Source organism: Zootoca vivipara, chromosome 12 (genome assembly GCF_965207765.1).
Source record: "Zootoca vivipara chromosome 12, rZooViv2.hap1.1, whole genome shotgun sequence".
In the NCBI taxonomy this organism is placed as follows: domain Eukaryota; kingdom Metazoa; phylum Chordata; class Lepidosauria; order Squamata; family Lacertidae; genus Zootoca; species Zootoca vivipara.
This window is the reverse complement of record NC_142595.1, coordinates 27,561,493-27,577,082: the sequence shown is the minus strand read 5'-3', so window position 1 is coordinate 27,577,082 and position 15,590 is coordinate 27,561,493. Positions and strand designations below refer to the sequence as shown.

The 15,590-nt window shown below is 43.2% G+C and overlaps 1 protein-coding gene across 1 annotated transcript; it reads left to right on the top strand.

The window, feature by feature from the left end:
- Positions 1–3,423: 3,423 nt before the first annotated feature.
- On the top strand, positions 3,424–4,377 carry LOC148683849 (olfactory receptor 14A16-like). The gene has a single exon (XM_088656176.1). The coding sequence runs from the start codon at positions 3,430–3,432 to the stop codon at positions 4,375–4,377; it is 948 nt and encodes a 315-aa protein (XP_088512302.1). The 5' UTR covers positions 3,424–3,429.
- Positions 4,378–15,590: the final 11,213 nt, after the last annotated feature.

Here is a 15,590-nt window from a genome sequence, read left to right as displayed (position 1 = left end):
TTAACTTCAAGTTACCCTAAGTCTAACCTAAACCACCACTATCCTGGCCCCACACCATTCTTCTTCCCTCTTTGTCCCCACACTCCCTCTCTCCCTCTTCCAACTGCCAAAATGGTTATTCCCTCCTTTTTAAACCAGGCACCATCCCGCCTCCTAAAGATGCGCTGTCAGTTAAACTGGATTAACTAATCCAGGGTGTAATAAATTTTCCATCCTGGGGCTAATCCGTTACACAAACCACTCCCAGTAGGTGGGCTCAGCCCACTTCCCAGGGATATAAGGAAGGCCCATGGCTTGCCCACGCCAGCCACTTCATTAAAAAAAAACTTGTTTGGACACGGAGTTTTAAAACAGTGACTTGCACCTGGAATGTGCAGCACAAAAGGAAGTCTACATTTTCTATTAACGTTATCATGGCATTTCCCAAGGGCAGCAATGTGGCTAAGATACAACTAGAGAAACACCTCCACATATATGGAAATGACAGACAACCAGCATTATTCCTCTCAGGGGTCACCTGGGGTTTGGGGGACTCCGCCTGTCCACACAATACATACACACCTGGATCTTCAGTGCAGATCTAAGAATTCACTCTTTTCAGGCGGAACAAAAAACCCTTTCAACCTGCTTGCCACACATTTTGTAATATCCTTATATCTTCTCAGTGGTTCATTAGTCTATCTAAAGCCAACTTCTAGGTCTGTATCATCAATGGATCTTGTGCTTTCAGTGTTTTAGTGCATGTTGCCACCAGTCATGAACCCATTAATTTATAGCATTTAGGAATAGGGAACTGAAAATGGCATTCTGGAGGTTAATTGTCAAACATTTCCCACAGTTCTTCTCCAATCCAGTGCATGGAAAATAGAACCAACATTTTATTAATATTTTATTAAAAGCGATAATAAAACAATAATATTGTCATCATCCTACTCTTATTATTAAAAACGTGTTTGGACCTGAGCATTATCTGTAATAATTATGTGTCCTGGCAAAAGTAGGCAGTTAAAAAACCCACTTGCTAATCAGAAGCTATTTCGTGTTCTTCTGTTGAACTGACCCAAATTCTGTAATCATCATCTGAGGCCTTACTTTGCGCAGTCAGGCGGAGTCCCCCCCCCCAGTCCCCAGGGCAGCCCCGAGTGGAATAATGACACAAGACCACGTTTTATGGGATTAAAATTGGCCACAACTTTATTAAAATTCAGGTGTAGGAAGACCTTGGTGCAGGCATTGGGCGTATATCCCTCCCAGCCCCCAGCCAGGGGTGGGGTGATCTTCAGGGCTGTCCAGCATGTGTGGGGGTTGGGCTAACTCTGGAGAACATATGTTCAAGCAGATAGCCCGCCCCCCTCGATCGCCGCCACTGGCAGGGGAGGGCAATAACAGCCAACTGGCATCGCCAAATGCCCCCCCCGGTGCCCCGTTTACGGGAACCCTGTTATCGCCGTCGCAATAGGGCAGGGGGGTCACCGCCCCCACGCCCCTCCCCTTTATGTAAATGACTAAAGGATTCCACCCAAGGCCTGCATCCGCCAAAGTTGTGACGAATTGCTACGGGAAAGGCGAAACCTGCCAATGCAGGGAAATTCCTTTCCAGCCCTTTAACAGCAGCCGGTCGTAGCAGTGCCTGCATATGTGTACACCTGTGGAAGTAAAAACCTGTAAAGCAAGCAGCCTGTGGAAGTAAATAACCTGTAAATCAAGCATAAAATTAGGGAGTGGAAGCTGGGAAAGCTCTGAATCCGTCGGCTGCTTCCCAGGAATGGCTCCTCTTGTTTGTGTGCAGGTAAGCCTACCTGAATCTACCTGGCCAATTCCCCTGGCACGCCTCCCCTTGGCTGGATTTGTCGGCTAACTGAGTGGGCGGCGACTGCAGCCTGCAGCCTCAGGTAGGCAGTGCCAGCTTCCAATCTCCAGAACTGCCCCAGGGATCCCAGGGGGGCTGCACACGACTCTGCAAAATGCGCCTCCCCTTTATGTTGGGGAAACAGTCATTGTGTGCCCCCTCCCATCTGAAATGCTTGAACTTTTTCTCATTGGGTATTCAGTAGAATATGTTTAAACAACAGAAGACACATAATCACTTCTAAATATTTGTTTCAGTGCTTGATTAGACCCATGGGAGTAAAGGTACCAAATATAAACTTCATCACCATTTCTCTTTCATTTCTGCCAATGCAAAGAGCAATTAGATAGATCATCTTTGAAACAGATATAGTGAGAAAAACATGGTAAATGGAGGAAACAGCAGCTCACATTTGGTGGATGAATTGCATGATCAGCGATGGAGAGAGAGAAATAAAATAAGATTAAGTAACCCAGAATATACCCATGCATAGCTAGGTAAGTTCATGTGGTATTTTCAGTTATCTTATTTGTTAACACTTTTATTGATTGTATCAGAAGTTAATTATACTTTGGATACTCTGAAGAAATATCTGCAGGGGTTAGGTGTGCATAAAGCCACCATCTAAACTGGGGCTTTGATAAAGAAAATGTTTCTACCAGTGCACACTCATTTCTCAAAAAGCATTGAAGAAAGCAGGACAGTGGCAGCAATTCAGCATTTCTTCTTTGTTGGTGCATGTCAGAACTATAAGGAATAGACTGACCAGGCTCACAGGGTTTAGAAGGATTGTGATGGGATCTGATGGGGTGGGATCTGATGTTGTTGCTTCTGGAATTAAAAAGTGGCAGTGGTGCCATCAGCACAGGGCTCTGAGACAAAACTCCAGGCTTCCATGTAGAAGAATGAACAGAAGGGCCTTCAAACCATGTAGTGCTGAATGCACCACTTTGGGGTGATATATTATACATTTTCCATCTAAAAAGCTGCACCTCATAAGAACACTGAACAAAATATTAAATTACCCGTACCTAGCTACATCACTGGAAAGGGATACATGAATTACAGTCGTGTTCAACTCTGCTTTTCATTCTGAGAATGACTTGTTTCAGAACAGTGCTCTTGGTCAGATGTGACAACCAACTCACAGCTCTGTTGACGCAAAGTAGTGCTATAATGAGAAATGTTGTCAACCTTTTCAAAACTTGTGTAGCATATCTTAAAATTCCAATTATTTGGAAAGGAAAACATAATTTCATTCTGAATTCATGTATCAACTACCAACTTACACTACCTCTGTTGGGAATAGTGCAGAAGGAACAGCCACTTAGGATCTAGTTCACCCTGCAATGGCTAATTCCTGAGCAAGAATTCCAAAATAGGTATCCCCAGGTCTAATGATAGTTGCTTGACCACTTAGGGGACTTCCTTCTTCTCTAAGGCACTAAGTTCTCAGCAAGAGCCTAATATCCTAATTCAATCTACTTGAGCACTTTGGCATGTCTCTATCAGCACGTTTTCCATCTTCTCTTTTCTAAAATGGATATGTCTTCTTTTCACAGCCACCGAAGAAGCAGACAATGCATAACCAATCATCAAGAGTGACGGAATTTGTTCTGCATGCATTCTCTGATGATCAGAAGTTGCAGACATTTCATTTCACTGCTTTCTTAGCCATTTATTTGATGGCCGCCATTGAAAATCTTTTTATCGTTACAGTCACCATTTACAGTCATGACCTTCACAAACCCATGTACTTCTTTCTGGCCAATCTGGCATTACAAGACCTTGGCTCCATATCTGTCACAGTTCCCAAATCCATGGCAAATTCCCTGATGAAGACCAAGACCATTTCTTACAATGGCTGCATCTGTCAAGTTTTCTTCCTTGTCTTTTTTACTGCATCTCACATTTTCCTCCTTGGCATCATGGCGTATGATCGCTATATTGCCATCTGTAATCCACTGCAATACGAGACTGTGATGAATGGGACAGCATGCATCCAAATGGCAATCAGTGTATGGAGCATTGGGCTTCTTTATTCCACAATATACACTGGGAGTACATTCACAATAGAGTTCTGTACCAATAATATCAATCAATTCTTCTGTGAAATTCCACAGCTATTCAAAATTGCTTGCTTTGACTCACATATCATTGCATTTTTGGCTATCTGGGTTGGAACTTTTGTGGCCTTTATTTACCTTACATTAATAGTTTTTTCTTATGTTCAGATTTTCAGGGTAGTTTTAAAAATTCCTTCTGCTGAGGGGAAGAAAAAAGCCTTCTCAACTTGCTTGCCACACCTTGTTGTAATATCCTTATATTTTATAAGTGGTTCCTTTGCCTATCTAAAGCCAACATCGAGGTCCCTATCAACCATGGATCTTGTGGCTTCATTGTTCTATTGTGTGTTGCCACCTCTTATGAACCCATTAATCTATTGCTTTAGAAATAAGGAACTAAAAATGGCATTCTGGAAGTTGACCGCCAATCTTTCCACTGAGTTCCTATCCGGTTGTCATTGACTAGTGGACAGGTCTTAGTATATGCAAAGTTCCCTCAATGTTATTGAAATGTTTCTAAAATTATAAATATCATCATCATCATCATCATCATCATTATTAAGCTGGGCACCATTTCTCCTCTACATATCAAAAGATTTTGGAACTTGTCACTTGTCTGAAATCTTGCAACTAAATCTTCAGAAAATACACTTCTTTCTTAGAATTTTTTTCACTTGATTACATTTGTGGGGGTAAAATAACTATATAGGGATTCAGTCCAAATCATTTCAGCCAATAGAAAGAAGAATAAATGTGATGACCTCCCAAACAAATGTGGAGAGAGGAACATGTGATAAATGGAGAAAATGACAAATCCCACTGTATTGCTAGAAACCAACAGAACAATGAGAGATGTAAAAGGAACAAATATAATGAATGAATCTATAATCCATGGCCCGTACTAACCCTTCTTTAATTGTTGTTGTTGTTGTTTAGCCATTTAGTTGTGTCCGACTCTTTGTGACCCCATGGACCAGAGCAGTCCAGGCACTCCTGTCTTCCACTGCCTCCCACAGTTTGGTCAAACTCATATTAGGAGCTTCAAGAACACTGTCCAACCATCTCATCCTCTGTTGTCCCCTTCTCCTAGTGCCCTCAATCTTTCCCAACATCAGGGTCTTTTCCAGGGAGTCTTCTCTTCTCATGAGGTGGCCAAAGTATTGGAGCCTCAGCTTCAGGACCTGTCCTTCCAGTGAGCACTCAGGGCTGATTTCCTTCAGAATGGAGAGGTTTGATCTTCTTGCAGTCCATGGAACTCTCAAGAGTCTCCTCCAGCACCATAATTCAATTGTTCAGCAATCAGCCTTCTTTACGGTCAAGCTCTCACTTCCATACATCACAACTGGGGAAATCATAGCTTTAACTATACAGACCTTTGTCGGCAAGATGATGTCTCTGCTTTGTAAGATGCTGTCTAGGTTTGTCCTCCTTCTTTAATGGTTGCTCTTATGTCCATATCTTAAGGATAGTTCAAAGAATTCCTTCTGCACATAGGTGAATGCAATCAGTGTGTAGACTGCAGAGCTTCTCCATTCCACTACATACATGGGAAATAGTCTGAAAAAAGTTATGTGTCAATAATAGTATGTGGAATTCCACAGTGATTCAAAATTGCTTTAGCTGATTCATATCACATTAAATTATGTGTTGTCTGAATTGGCGGGTCTGTGGAATGTTCTTGTTCTAATCAAAATGCCATTGAAAATTGCTTGCCACACTAGGGTGATGACTTTTTCATTTTTCCCCTCAAAAATTATTTCCTGTAGCACAAATGGATGAACCTTTGCCTATTAATGACTAAAATGAGGTATATTCCATTGAAATATTTAAAAAGGTTACGCACAAACCATTTAAAATTTTTGTGTGTGCCGTTTTACCATTTCATAAAATTGTATTAACAATTCTATATATATTTCGTATCAAATTTGGACACAACACCACATTTCACAACGGGGAGTGTTCTTAGCAACATAGGGTATACAAATGTCACACCTGCACAAGGTAAAGCCCCTATTTGGGACCTCAAAACTCAGCCAGCCGTCCCTGCCAGGCATGCTGGGAAAAGAACCTACAGGAGAGGTAGCAAAACATTGTCCTCTAGCGGCATCTATACTGTTACTGCAGCTAAAAAAAGCTTCCTTGCGTGTTTGATGACCCTATATAATGTTGTATATATGTGAATCTAACGCTTGGGTTCAATTTTACATCTGCTTACAGGGACTTTAAAAATGGTCAAAAAACTGATAAATAAAATTTTTAAAATCATTTTGTGTGTGAGTTTTTTTTATCAAATCTCTTCTAAAGTAAGATTTTATCTAATCTTTAATGAAAGCTCATCAAATTATGATACAGGGAAATGAGGTTGTAAAAAAGTCATCACCCTATTGTCACACCTTATTTCATAAGTGGTTCATTTGCCTAGCCCACACCTGGGTCTTTATAAACAATGGCACTCATGATTTCTGTGTCCCATTGCATGTTTCCACCAGTAATGAACCTATTGATTATTAAGAATAAGGAACTGAAAATGGCATTCTGGAATTTGATGGCTAGTATTTTCCCCAAATTCTTAGCCAGCTATTATTCAGCAAGCCTCCATATTTGACCCTGTTTTGGCAAAGGCACACTCACCTAACCAGGGCCGGTGTGTCCATTTAGGTGAACTAGGCAGTTGCCTAGGGCTTCAAAATGGGGGGGGGGCGCTGGCCAGCCTGCCGGGGGGGGGGAGGAAGCCTGCTCTTGCGAGAGGCGGTGGCGGGATGAGTGCCCCGAAAGGAGCGCTTTCGGGGCGCTGATCCTGTCACCACCTCTCGCTGGGGCGGGCTGCCGCGTCTCTCTTCTCCCCAGCTCACTGCGGGGCGGGGGGAGGGAAAGTGGCCCAGATGGAGCCCTCCCTCGCCGCTCGCCCCAAAGCAAGTGGGCGGCGAGGGAGGGCTCTGTCTGGGCCACTTTCCCTCCCCCCGCCCCACAGGAGCTGGGGAGAAGGGAGACACAGCTGCCCCTGCAAGAGGTGGCGACAGGATCAGTGCCTCGAAAGCGCTCCTTTCGGGGCACTCATCCCGCTGCCGCCTCTCGCAAGAGCAGGCTCCCCCCTTCTCTCTCTCTCTCTCTCTCTCTCTCTCTCTCTCTCTCTCTCTCTCTCTCTCTCTCTCTCTCTCTCTCTCCCACCCCTTCCTTCCTTCCTTCCTTCCTTCCTTCCTTCCTTCCTTCCTTCCTTTCTTCCTTCCTTCTCTCTTCCCTCCCTCCCTCTCTCTCACTATTTCCCTCTCACCCGCTCCTCCCTCCTTCCCACCCTTACGCGCTCTCTCTCTCTCCCTCTCACCCCCTGGGGGGCGCCAGAAGGTGATCTGCCTAGGGCACAAAAAACCCTAGCACCGGCCCTGCAACTAACCTACATCTAACCTCAGATATGACTTGACGGGTAGAAATCTTGCTCAGCTGCAAGGGGTTTTTCGAAGGTGGCCTGCAAAGCATTATGAAAGGTAATGCTGTCAGATAATCAAAAGCCCATTTCAAGTTTTTGTGCAAGATACCATGTTGAAAGGGGAGTCTGCAAGACCCTTGCAGGCAAAAAAGGGGTCACCGCATGCCATTGAGATTGCCAGATGAGAAGATGATTGACAGATGGGAAGCTCTGTCTTGGAGCATGATGGGAGGGGGAGATAGCATGTCTGGCACACCATCCAGATCCCCTTTCCTGGATTGTAGGGGGGGGGGACTTGACATTTACTTAATATTTTATTAAAACCATTACAGAATAAATACTTTTTTTAATAAAACCAAACATTTCTGGGTTTTGTCCACTTAAGTTTTATAAATGTGTCTGAAACTGAACGTTATTTTTAGTCATTGTTTCTTCTGACAAAGATGCAAGTGGTTAGAAAACACACTTCCTAATTAGAAACTACCAGTTTTCATGTTCTTCTAATGAATCCCTTTGGTGAATGTTTGTATCCACAATAATTTTGCTTAACTCCTTGAGGGATGTGTGTCCCTCATGAAATTAATTAAAAAGGAATAGCACTTTGCTTTGAAAATTAAGGTTTAAGATGTAGTAATTTTCTGTGTTGATGACTTAGCTGTGTGCTTTTTGGTTACTGTCGGTTCTCTGACTGTTGCTATCTGCTGCCACCTGCTTGTTATTGTTACATGTTTATTTATTACTAGGGACTTTGCTCTTGCACTCAGATCTTAAAGTGCTCTGATTGAGCAGTCCATAGCTCTTCAGAACCCAGCTGTTAGCATTCTAGGTGAAACTAACATAAATTATGAAGCAAAGTGAATCCCTTTTAGTTTCTGCACAAAAAGCTTTGGGACCAAAGTGTTGGCAATCTGGTGGTCTTAATCCACCCTGAACAGGCCACTGTGTTTGTAAAATTCATCCAGGGAAAAGGCTATATTCCCCATTATATTGAATGGAGAACAAACAGATTCATTTTAAACATAGTGGCTTGGAAATCAATACACAGATCAATGTGGAGAGAGTTCAGGGTAACTCAGAAACAGTTTGAAAACAAAACAAAACAAAACAAAACAAAACAAAACAAAACAAAACAAAACAAAACAAAACAAAACAAAACAAAACAAAACAAAACAAAACAAAACAAAACAAAACAAAACAAAACAAAACACACAGTGAAATGACAAATCTTGGGGCCTGTGTACAGTGGTGGAGAGCAGGCGGGGGTGGTGGTGCATGTCCTGGGGGCATGGCATGCCACCTGTGGGGGCATGGCGCCCAGCACGGGTGGGGGGCAGCCGTGATGGCACCCCACCAGGACATAGCTGCCAAGTTTACCCTTTTCTCGCGAGGAAGCCTATTCAGCATAAGGGAATTTTCCTTTAAAAAGGGAGAACTTGACAGCTATGCACCGGGATCGTACTGCCGGGGGTGTTGCGCTCCCCCAACTCCTCTTCCTCCACCAGTGCTTGTGTACATCCCATATGTAGCTCATAGAATTGTAGAGCTGGAAGGGACCCGGAGAATCATCCAGGATGAACCTGAAACCTTGGCATTATCAGCACCACACTCTAACCAACTGTTAAAGGGGAAATGGCCACTATTTATGTATGCTACAACAGTGGCTAGAATTTTAATAGCCCAAAATTGGAAGACTGGAGAAGTACCATCAAAAGAACAAGTCATTTTGAAAAAGAATGGGAACCTTTTACAGTATATTTGCAGAAACAAAAAAAAATGGACTCGTTGGCAGGATTTAAATAAACATTTACAATTTTATTTACAGAGAACAAGAAGTATAACAATGTGATAACATATTATTATATACTAGCTGGCCCGACCACGCGTTGCTGTGGGTCATCCCTGTGATTCCCCCCACCCTGTCCCGATCCATGACGTATCCCACCCCTCCTCCCTCCAACCCCCTGGCTCATCCCTGTGTTTTGGTAGGACACCCTTCTCTCTGTTTTCCCCGGGGAATGTTGTCCCCTCCCCCCTGTATCGCCATACATTGGCCCCTGCACACACATCATGAACATTTTTATACATGTACATTTCTTATTTTATTTTATACATGAACATTTCTTATTTTCTTATTTTTGAAATAAGAACATGAGAAGCAGAAGTTATTATTGTTTAATTTTATTTTGGGGGTTGTCATTTATTTTGGTGGGTATTGTATGATTTGGGTGTTGTTGTGTGTTTTGGTTTGTGTGTGTGTCTGTGTGTGTTTTGTTATTTGGATTTTCTAGTTTTGGAGTAGGTGACCCAGAGAACCTAGAGAACTACTTTAATAATCCCGACCGGGGGCGGGAATCAAATAGCGAAGTCCCATAGCCCCGTAGCAACAGAAGGCGAGTTCCAAAGCACCCGAGCTGTTCGGTTCCATAAAAAACCCAGGAAGTGGCAAGGGGAAGGTAGGACTTAAACTGGGGAGAGAAAGTGCATGGTTGTTGTTTTTTAAAAGACGCGGAGGCTTGCAATCAGTCATAGTATAAAGCGTAGGTTAAAAGGGGCATGACTGCCCTTACTTAAAACCCCTTGCCGTGCCCCCAAGTGCATTCCTGTGGGTTATCCTCCCCCGGGCCTAGTCGGGGCCTGGGGGCCTGGCAGGGGTCTACATAAAACAAAGGCCGTGCTGCGGCCTGCGATCTATGCACTTGCCCTCCCCCCCCAGGTCTAGTGGGGGCTTGGCAGCCTGACAGGGGCCTACATAAAACAAAGGCTGTGCTGCGACCTGCGACCTGGGCGCTCGTCCTCTCCCCCCCCCCCGGGCCTAGTGGGGGCCTAACAGCCTGGCAGGGGCCTAGGGGTCTGGTAATGGCCACCTTGGTGGTTTCAGTTGTTTGGTTGATGATGTCATTATTTGGTTTGTTGTGTGGTGTAGATTTCACAGGAAGGGAGGGGGTGTACTGTGGGAGGAATTCCACTTGATGGCGCTGTTTTACTTGGTGGAAAAGCAGGTTTCTACCTGCGCAAGTGTGAGATTTGAGGGATTTTTTTCCTGCAAACACTTGGGGAGTGGCATGGATCATTGTGTCCAAATTTCAGGACGATTGGTCAAGCGGTTAGAGAGAAAGGTGGAGCCCACACTTTCACAATTTTTACTTTTTTATATATATAGATAAACAGCAGAATGTATCATTTGATGTAACAAACCAGAAATGGAAGCTGAGGGAAGTCAATAGGGAGGGGGAAAATTGGAAAATGAATGTTTAGTAAGGATATTGGATATTTATTATGAGTAGAGAAAATCAACAAAAATTATTTTTGTTAAAAAAAATATAAAAAATTTTGAATACTCTACACAGGTGATCAATAACTGTTTTCTACCCTACAAACGTTTATGAGTCCAGATGGTAAAATAACATAGAATATGTGATATCTGAAGAATTTTCAAACTTGTTGAAGTGGTTTTTAAATAAGAGGGGGGCAGGAATCTGCTTCCTTCCTAGTAGACAAAAAGCTGTTGCAGCTTTGAATAATATTAGCTTTTTTGCGGCTGTTGCATAAAACTGTTGACTCATGTCATAGGAGCTAACACTAGGGGCTGAGGTCCTTTCACCACCACCCCATAAAATATGGGAGGCCCCCCAAAAAATTAATGGCCATTGCCATTCAAAAGGTGTGTGGATGTTGCATCATGTGATTGATTATGTGGGGTGGGGCTTATTTGCCTTGCACCCACAATACTTTATTCAAGTGTTGGGTTCCTCCTTAATCTGGAATATTGACATTAATCAAAAGGCACTCCTGGAACAACATATGATAATGGGCTGCAATCAATCAGCTGCCGAAAAGCCTGGGTCTGGTTCTTTGAAGATATTTGAATTTTGTTGTTGTTTTCTGAAGCTTGAGAATCCTCACACAGCTGGAAAAGGAAGGAGGAGGAAAAGCTGCTTTGTGCTTTCATTGTGTTGTTGTTGTTTAGTCGTTTAGTCGTGTCCGACTCTTCGTGACCTCACGGACCATAACACGCCAGGCACTCCTGTCTTGCACTGCCTCCCGCAGTTTGGTCAAACTCATGTTCGTAGCTTCAAGAACACTGTCCAACCATCTCGTCCTCTGTCGTCCCCTTCTCCTAGTGCCCTCAATCTTTCCCAACATCAGGGTCTTTTCCAAGGATTCTTCTCTTCTCATGAGGTGGCCAAAGTATTGGAGCCTCAGCTTCACGATCTGTCCTTCCAGGGAGCACTCAGGGCTGATTTCCTTAAGAATGGATAGGTTTGATCTTCTTGCAGTCCATGGGACTCTCAAGAGTCTCCTCCAGCGCCATAATTCAAAAGCATCAATTCTTCGGCGATCAGCCTTCTTTATGGTCCAGCTCTCACTTCCATACATCACTACTGGGAAAACCATAGCTTTAACTATACGGACCTTTGTCGGCAAGGTGATGTCTCTGCTTTTTAAGATGCTGTCTAGGTTTGTCATTGCTTTTCTCCCAAGAAGCAGGCGTCTTTTAATTTCGTGACTGCTGTCACCATCTGCAGTGATCAAGGAGCCCAAGAAAGTAAAATCTCTCACTGCTTCCATTTCTTCCTCTTCTATTTGCCAGGAGGTGATGGGACCAGTGGTCATGATCTTGGTTTTTTTGATGTTGAGCTTCAGACCATATTTTGCGCTCTCCTCTTTCACCCTCATTAAAAGGTTCTTAAATTCCTCCTCGCTTTCTGCCATCAAGGTTGTGTCATCTGCATATCTGAGGTTGTTGATATTTCTTCCGGCAATCTTAATTCCTGTTTGGGATTTATCTAGTCCAGCCTTTCGCATGATGAATTCTGCATATAAGTTAAATAAGCAGGGAGACAATATACAACCTTGTTCTACTCCTTTCCCAATTTTGAACCAATCAGTTGTTCCATATCCAGTTCTAACTGTAGCTTCTTGTCCCACATAGAGATTTCTCAGGAGACAGATGAGGTGATCAGGCACTCCCATTTCTTTAAGAACTTGCCATAGTTTGCTGTGGTCGACACAGTCAAAGGCTTTTGCATAGTCAATGAAGCAGAAGTAGACGTTTTTCTGGAACTCTCTAGCTTTCTCCATAATCCAGCACATGTTTGCTATTTGGTCTCTGGTTCCTCTGCCCTTTCGAAATCCAGCTTGCACTTCTGGGAGTTCTCGGTCCACATACTGCTTAAGCCTGCCTTGTAGAATTTTAAGCATAACCTTGCTAGCGTGTGAAATGAGCGCAATTGTGCGGTAGTTGCAGCATTCTTTGGCACTGCCCTTCTTTGGAATTGGGATGTAGACTGATCTTCTCCAATCCTCTGGCCATTGCTGAGTTTTCCAAACTTGCTGGCATATTGGGTGTAGCACCTTAACAGCATCATCTTTTAAAATTTTAAATAGTTCAGCTGGAATATCATCACTTCCACTGGCCTTGTTATTAGCAGTGCTTTCTAAGGCCCATTTGACTTCACTCTCCAAGATGTCTGGCTCAAGGTCAGCAGCCACACTACCTGGGGTGTACGAGACCTCCATATCTTTCTGGTATAATTCCTCTGTGTATTCTTGCCACCTCTTCTTGATGTCTTCTGCTTCTGTTAGGTCCTTACCACTTTTGTCCTTGATTATGGTAATCTTTGTACGAAATGTTCCTTTCATATCTCCAATTTTCTTGAACAGATCTCTGGTTTTCCCCATTCTATTGTTTTCCTCTATTTCTTTGCATTGTTCATTTAAAAAGACCCTCTTGTCTCTCCTTGCTGTTTTTTGGAAATCTGCATTCAGTTTCCTGTATCTTTCCCTATCTCCCTTACATTTTGCTTGCCTCCTCTCCTCCGCTATTTGTAAGGCTTCGTTGGACAGCCATTTTGCTTCCTTGCATTTCCTTTTCCTTGGGATGGTTTTCATTGCTGCCTCCTGTATAATGTTACGAGCCTCCATCCATAGTTCTTCAGGCACTCTGTCCACCAAATCTAAATCCTTAAACCTGTTCCTCACTTCCACTGTGTATTCATAAGGGATTTGATTCAGATTGTATCTTACTGGCCCAGTGGTTTTTCCAACTTTCTTCAGTTTAAGCTGGAATTTTGCTATAAGAAGCTGATGATCTGAGTTACAGTCAGCTCCAGGTCTTGTTTTTGCTGACTGTATAGAGCTTCTCCATCTTTGGCTGCAGAGAATATAATCAATCTGATTTCGATGCTGCCCATTTGGTGATATCCATGTGTAGAGTCGTCTCTTGTGTTGTTGGAAGAGAGTGTTTGTGATGACCAGCTTGTTCTCTTGACAGAACTCTATTAGCCTTTGTCCTGCTTCATTTTGAACTCCAAGGCCAAACTTGCCAGTTGTTCCTTTTATCTCTTGATTCCCTACTTTAGCATTCCAATCCCCTGTAATGAGAAGAACATCCTTCTTTGGTGTCATTTCTAGAAGGTGTTGTAGGTCTTCATAGAATTGGTCAATTTCACTTTCTTCAGCACCGGTAGTTGGTGCATAAACTTGGATTACTGTGATGTTAAAAGGTCTGCCTTGGATTCGTATCGAGATCATTCTGTCATTTTTGAGATTGCATCCCATTACAGCTTTTGCCACTCTTTTGTTGACTATGAGGGCCACTCCATTTCTTCTACGAGAGTCATGCCCACAGTAGTAGATATGATAGTCACCTGAAGTGAATTCGCCCATTCCCTTCCATTTTAGTTCACTGATGCCCAGGATGTCGATATTTATTCTTGTCATCTCATTTTTGACCACATCCAGCTTACCTCCATTCATGGTTCTTACATTCCAGGTTCCTATGCAATATTTTTCTTTACAGCATCGGACTTTCCTTTCGCTTCCAGGCATATCCGCAACTGAGCGTCCTTTCGGCTTTGGCCCAGCCGCTTCATCAGCTCTGAATCTACTTGTACTTGTCCTCCGCTCTTCCTCAGTAGCATGTTGGACGCCTTCCGACCTGAGGGGCTCATCTTCCAGCGTCATAATTTTTATATGCCTGTTGTCTTTGTCCATGGAGTTTTCTTGGCAGGGATACTGGAGTGGCTTGCCAGTTCCTTCTCCAGGTGGATCACGTTTAGTCAAAACTCTCCACTATGACCTGTCCATCTTGGGTGGCCCTGCATGGCATAGCTCATAGCTTCTCTGAGTTATTCAAGCCCCTTCGCCACGACAAGGCATTGATCCATGAAGGGGGCATTGATCCATGAAGGGATCAATGTGCTTTCATATGGTTATCAAATGGTCTCTTTTTTTGCCCTTGTCTTCCCCTGCAAAATGAAAGAGACATGTGTAGCCATGGTTATGTGATTCTGTCTGTCACCATGGAAAGAGGTGGGAGACTTTTGATTTATGCTCAACAAGGAATGTAACAGGATTTTATTATGCCCTCCCCCCTCGACCAAGATTGTATGGACTTTATTTAAAATTATCTTTGGACTAGATCAAGAGTGTGAGGGAGCATTGCAGAGCAAGTCGAATGAACGGCTGCTGAAAGATCTATCGAGAGGTTGAATTTGAGAAAGAATTCTGGTTTAGGCTGTGTACCGAGGAAGAACTCCAGAGCTGAATTTTAATGGTGGAGACTGCACATGTACTCTGTGAGTTATTTATAGCCACAGCCTGTACGCTTGCTGGTGAACAGTGGAAGGAATGGAATGTGACCTTGTAACATCTAGATAAACACTGCAAGAACTGAATGAAGGGGGGGGGGGGTCAGGTTTCCCGCTCGTGCAGAATTCAGTGGTTCTGAGTATATTCTTAAGAGATGCAGCAGAAAATTCTGTGATGTCTCCCTGAAGCAAAAGAAAAGAAAGAAGAGTTCAAAAGAAAGACCATCTCCAAGGGGAAAGAAAAATCAGCATAGGGAAGGGACATGCCACACGCCCTGTTCTGCTCAGATTTGAGTGCACAGTTTTTGCATGAGAAGCGAAGTGAGAAAAGCAACGTCTTACTACCTTACTGTGAAGGTTCTTCAGAGAGAGAAAACATCTTTCTGCTATGGCAACAAGCATTTTATATCCAAGTTGAGGCTAAATTATTTTTAAAAAAACATTAAATATCATTTCTTCTTGATATTTATATCAATACATATCAATTATATAATAATACAGGGTATTAAAAAGATTTGGAAAGGGTGCAAGCCTCAAAAAGCTTGTTCTAAATACAGTCGTAGCTCAGAAGTCGAAGAGAATCCAGTCCAGAAGTCCATTTGGCTTCCAAAACATGTGGAAACCAAGGTGCCACTTCCAATTGGCTGTAGGAAGCTCCT

What these genes read in the sequence shown, in the direction of transcription:
- LOC148683849 (XM_088656176.1), top strand. Translation starts at nt 3,430, where the DNA reads ATGCATAACCAATCATCAAGAGTGACGGAATTTGTTCTGCATGCATTC.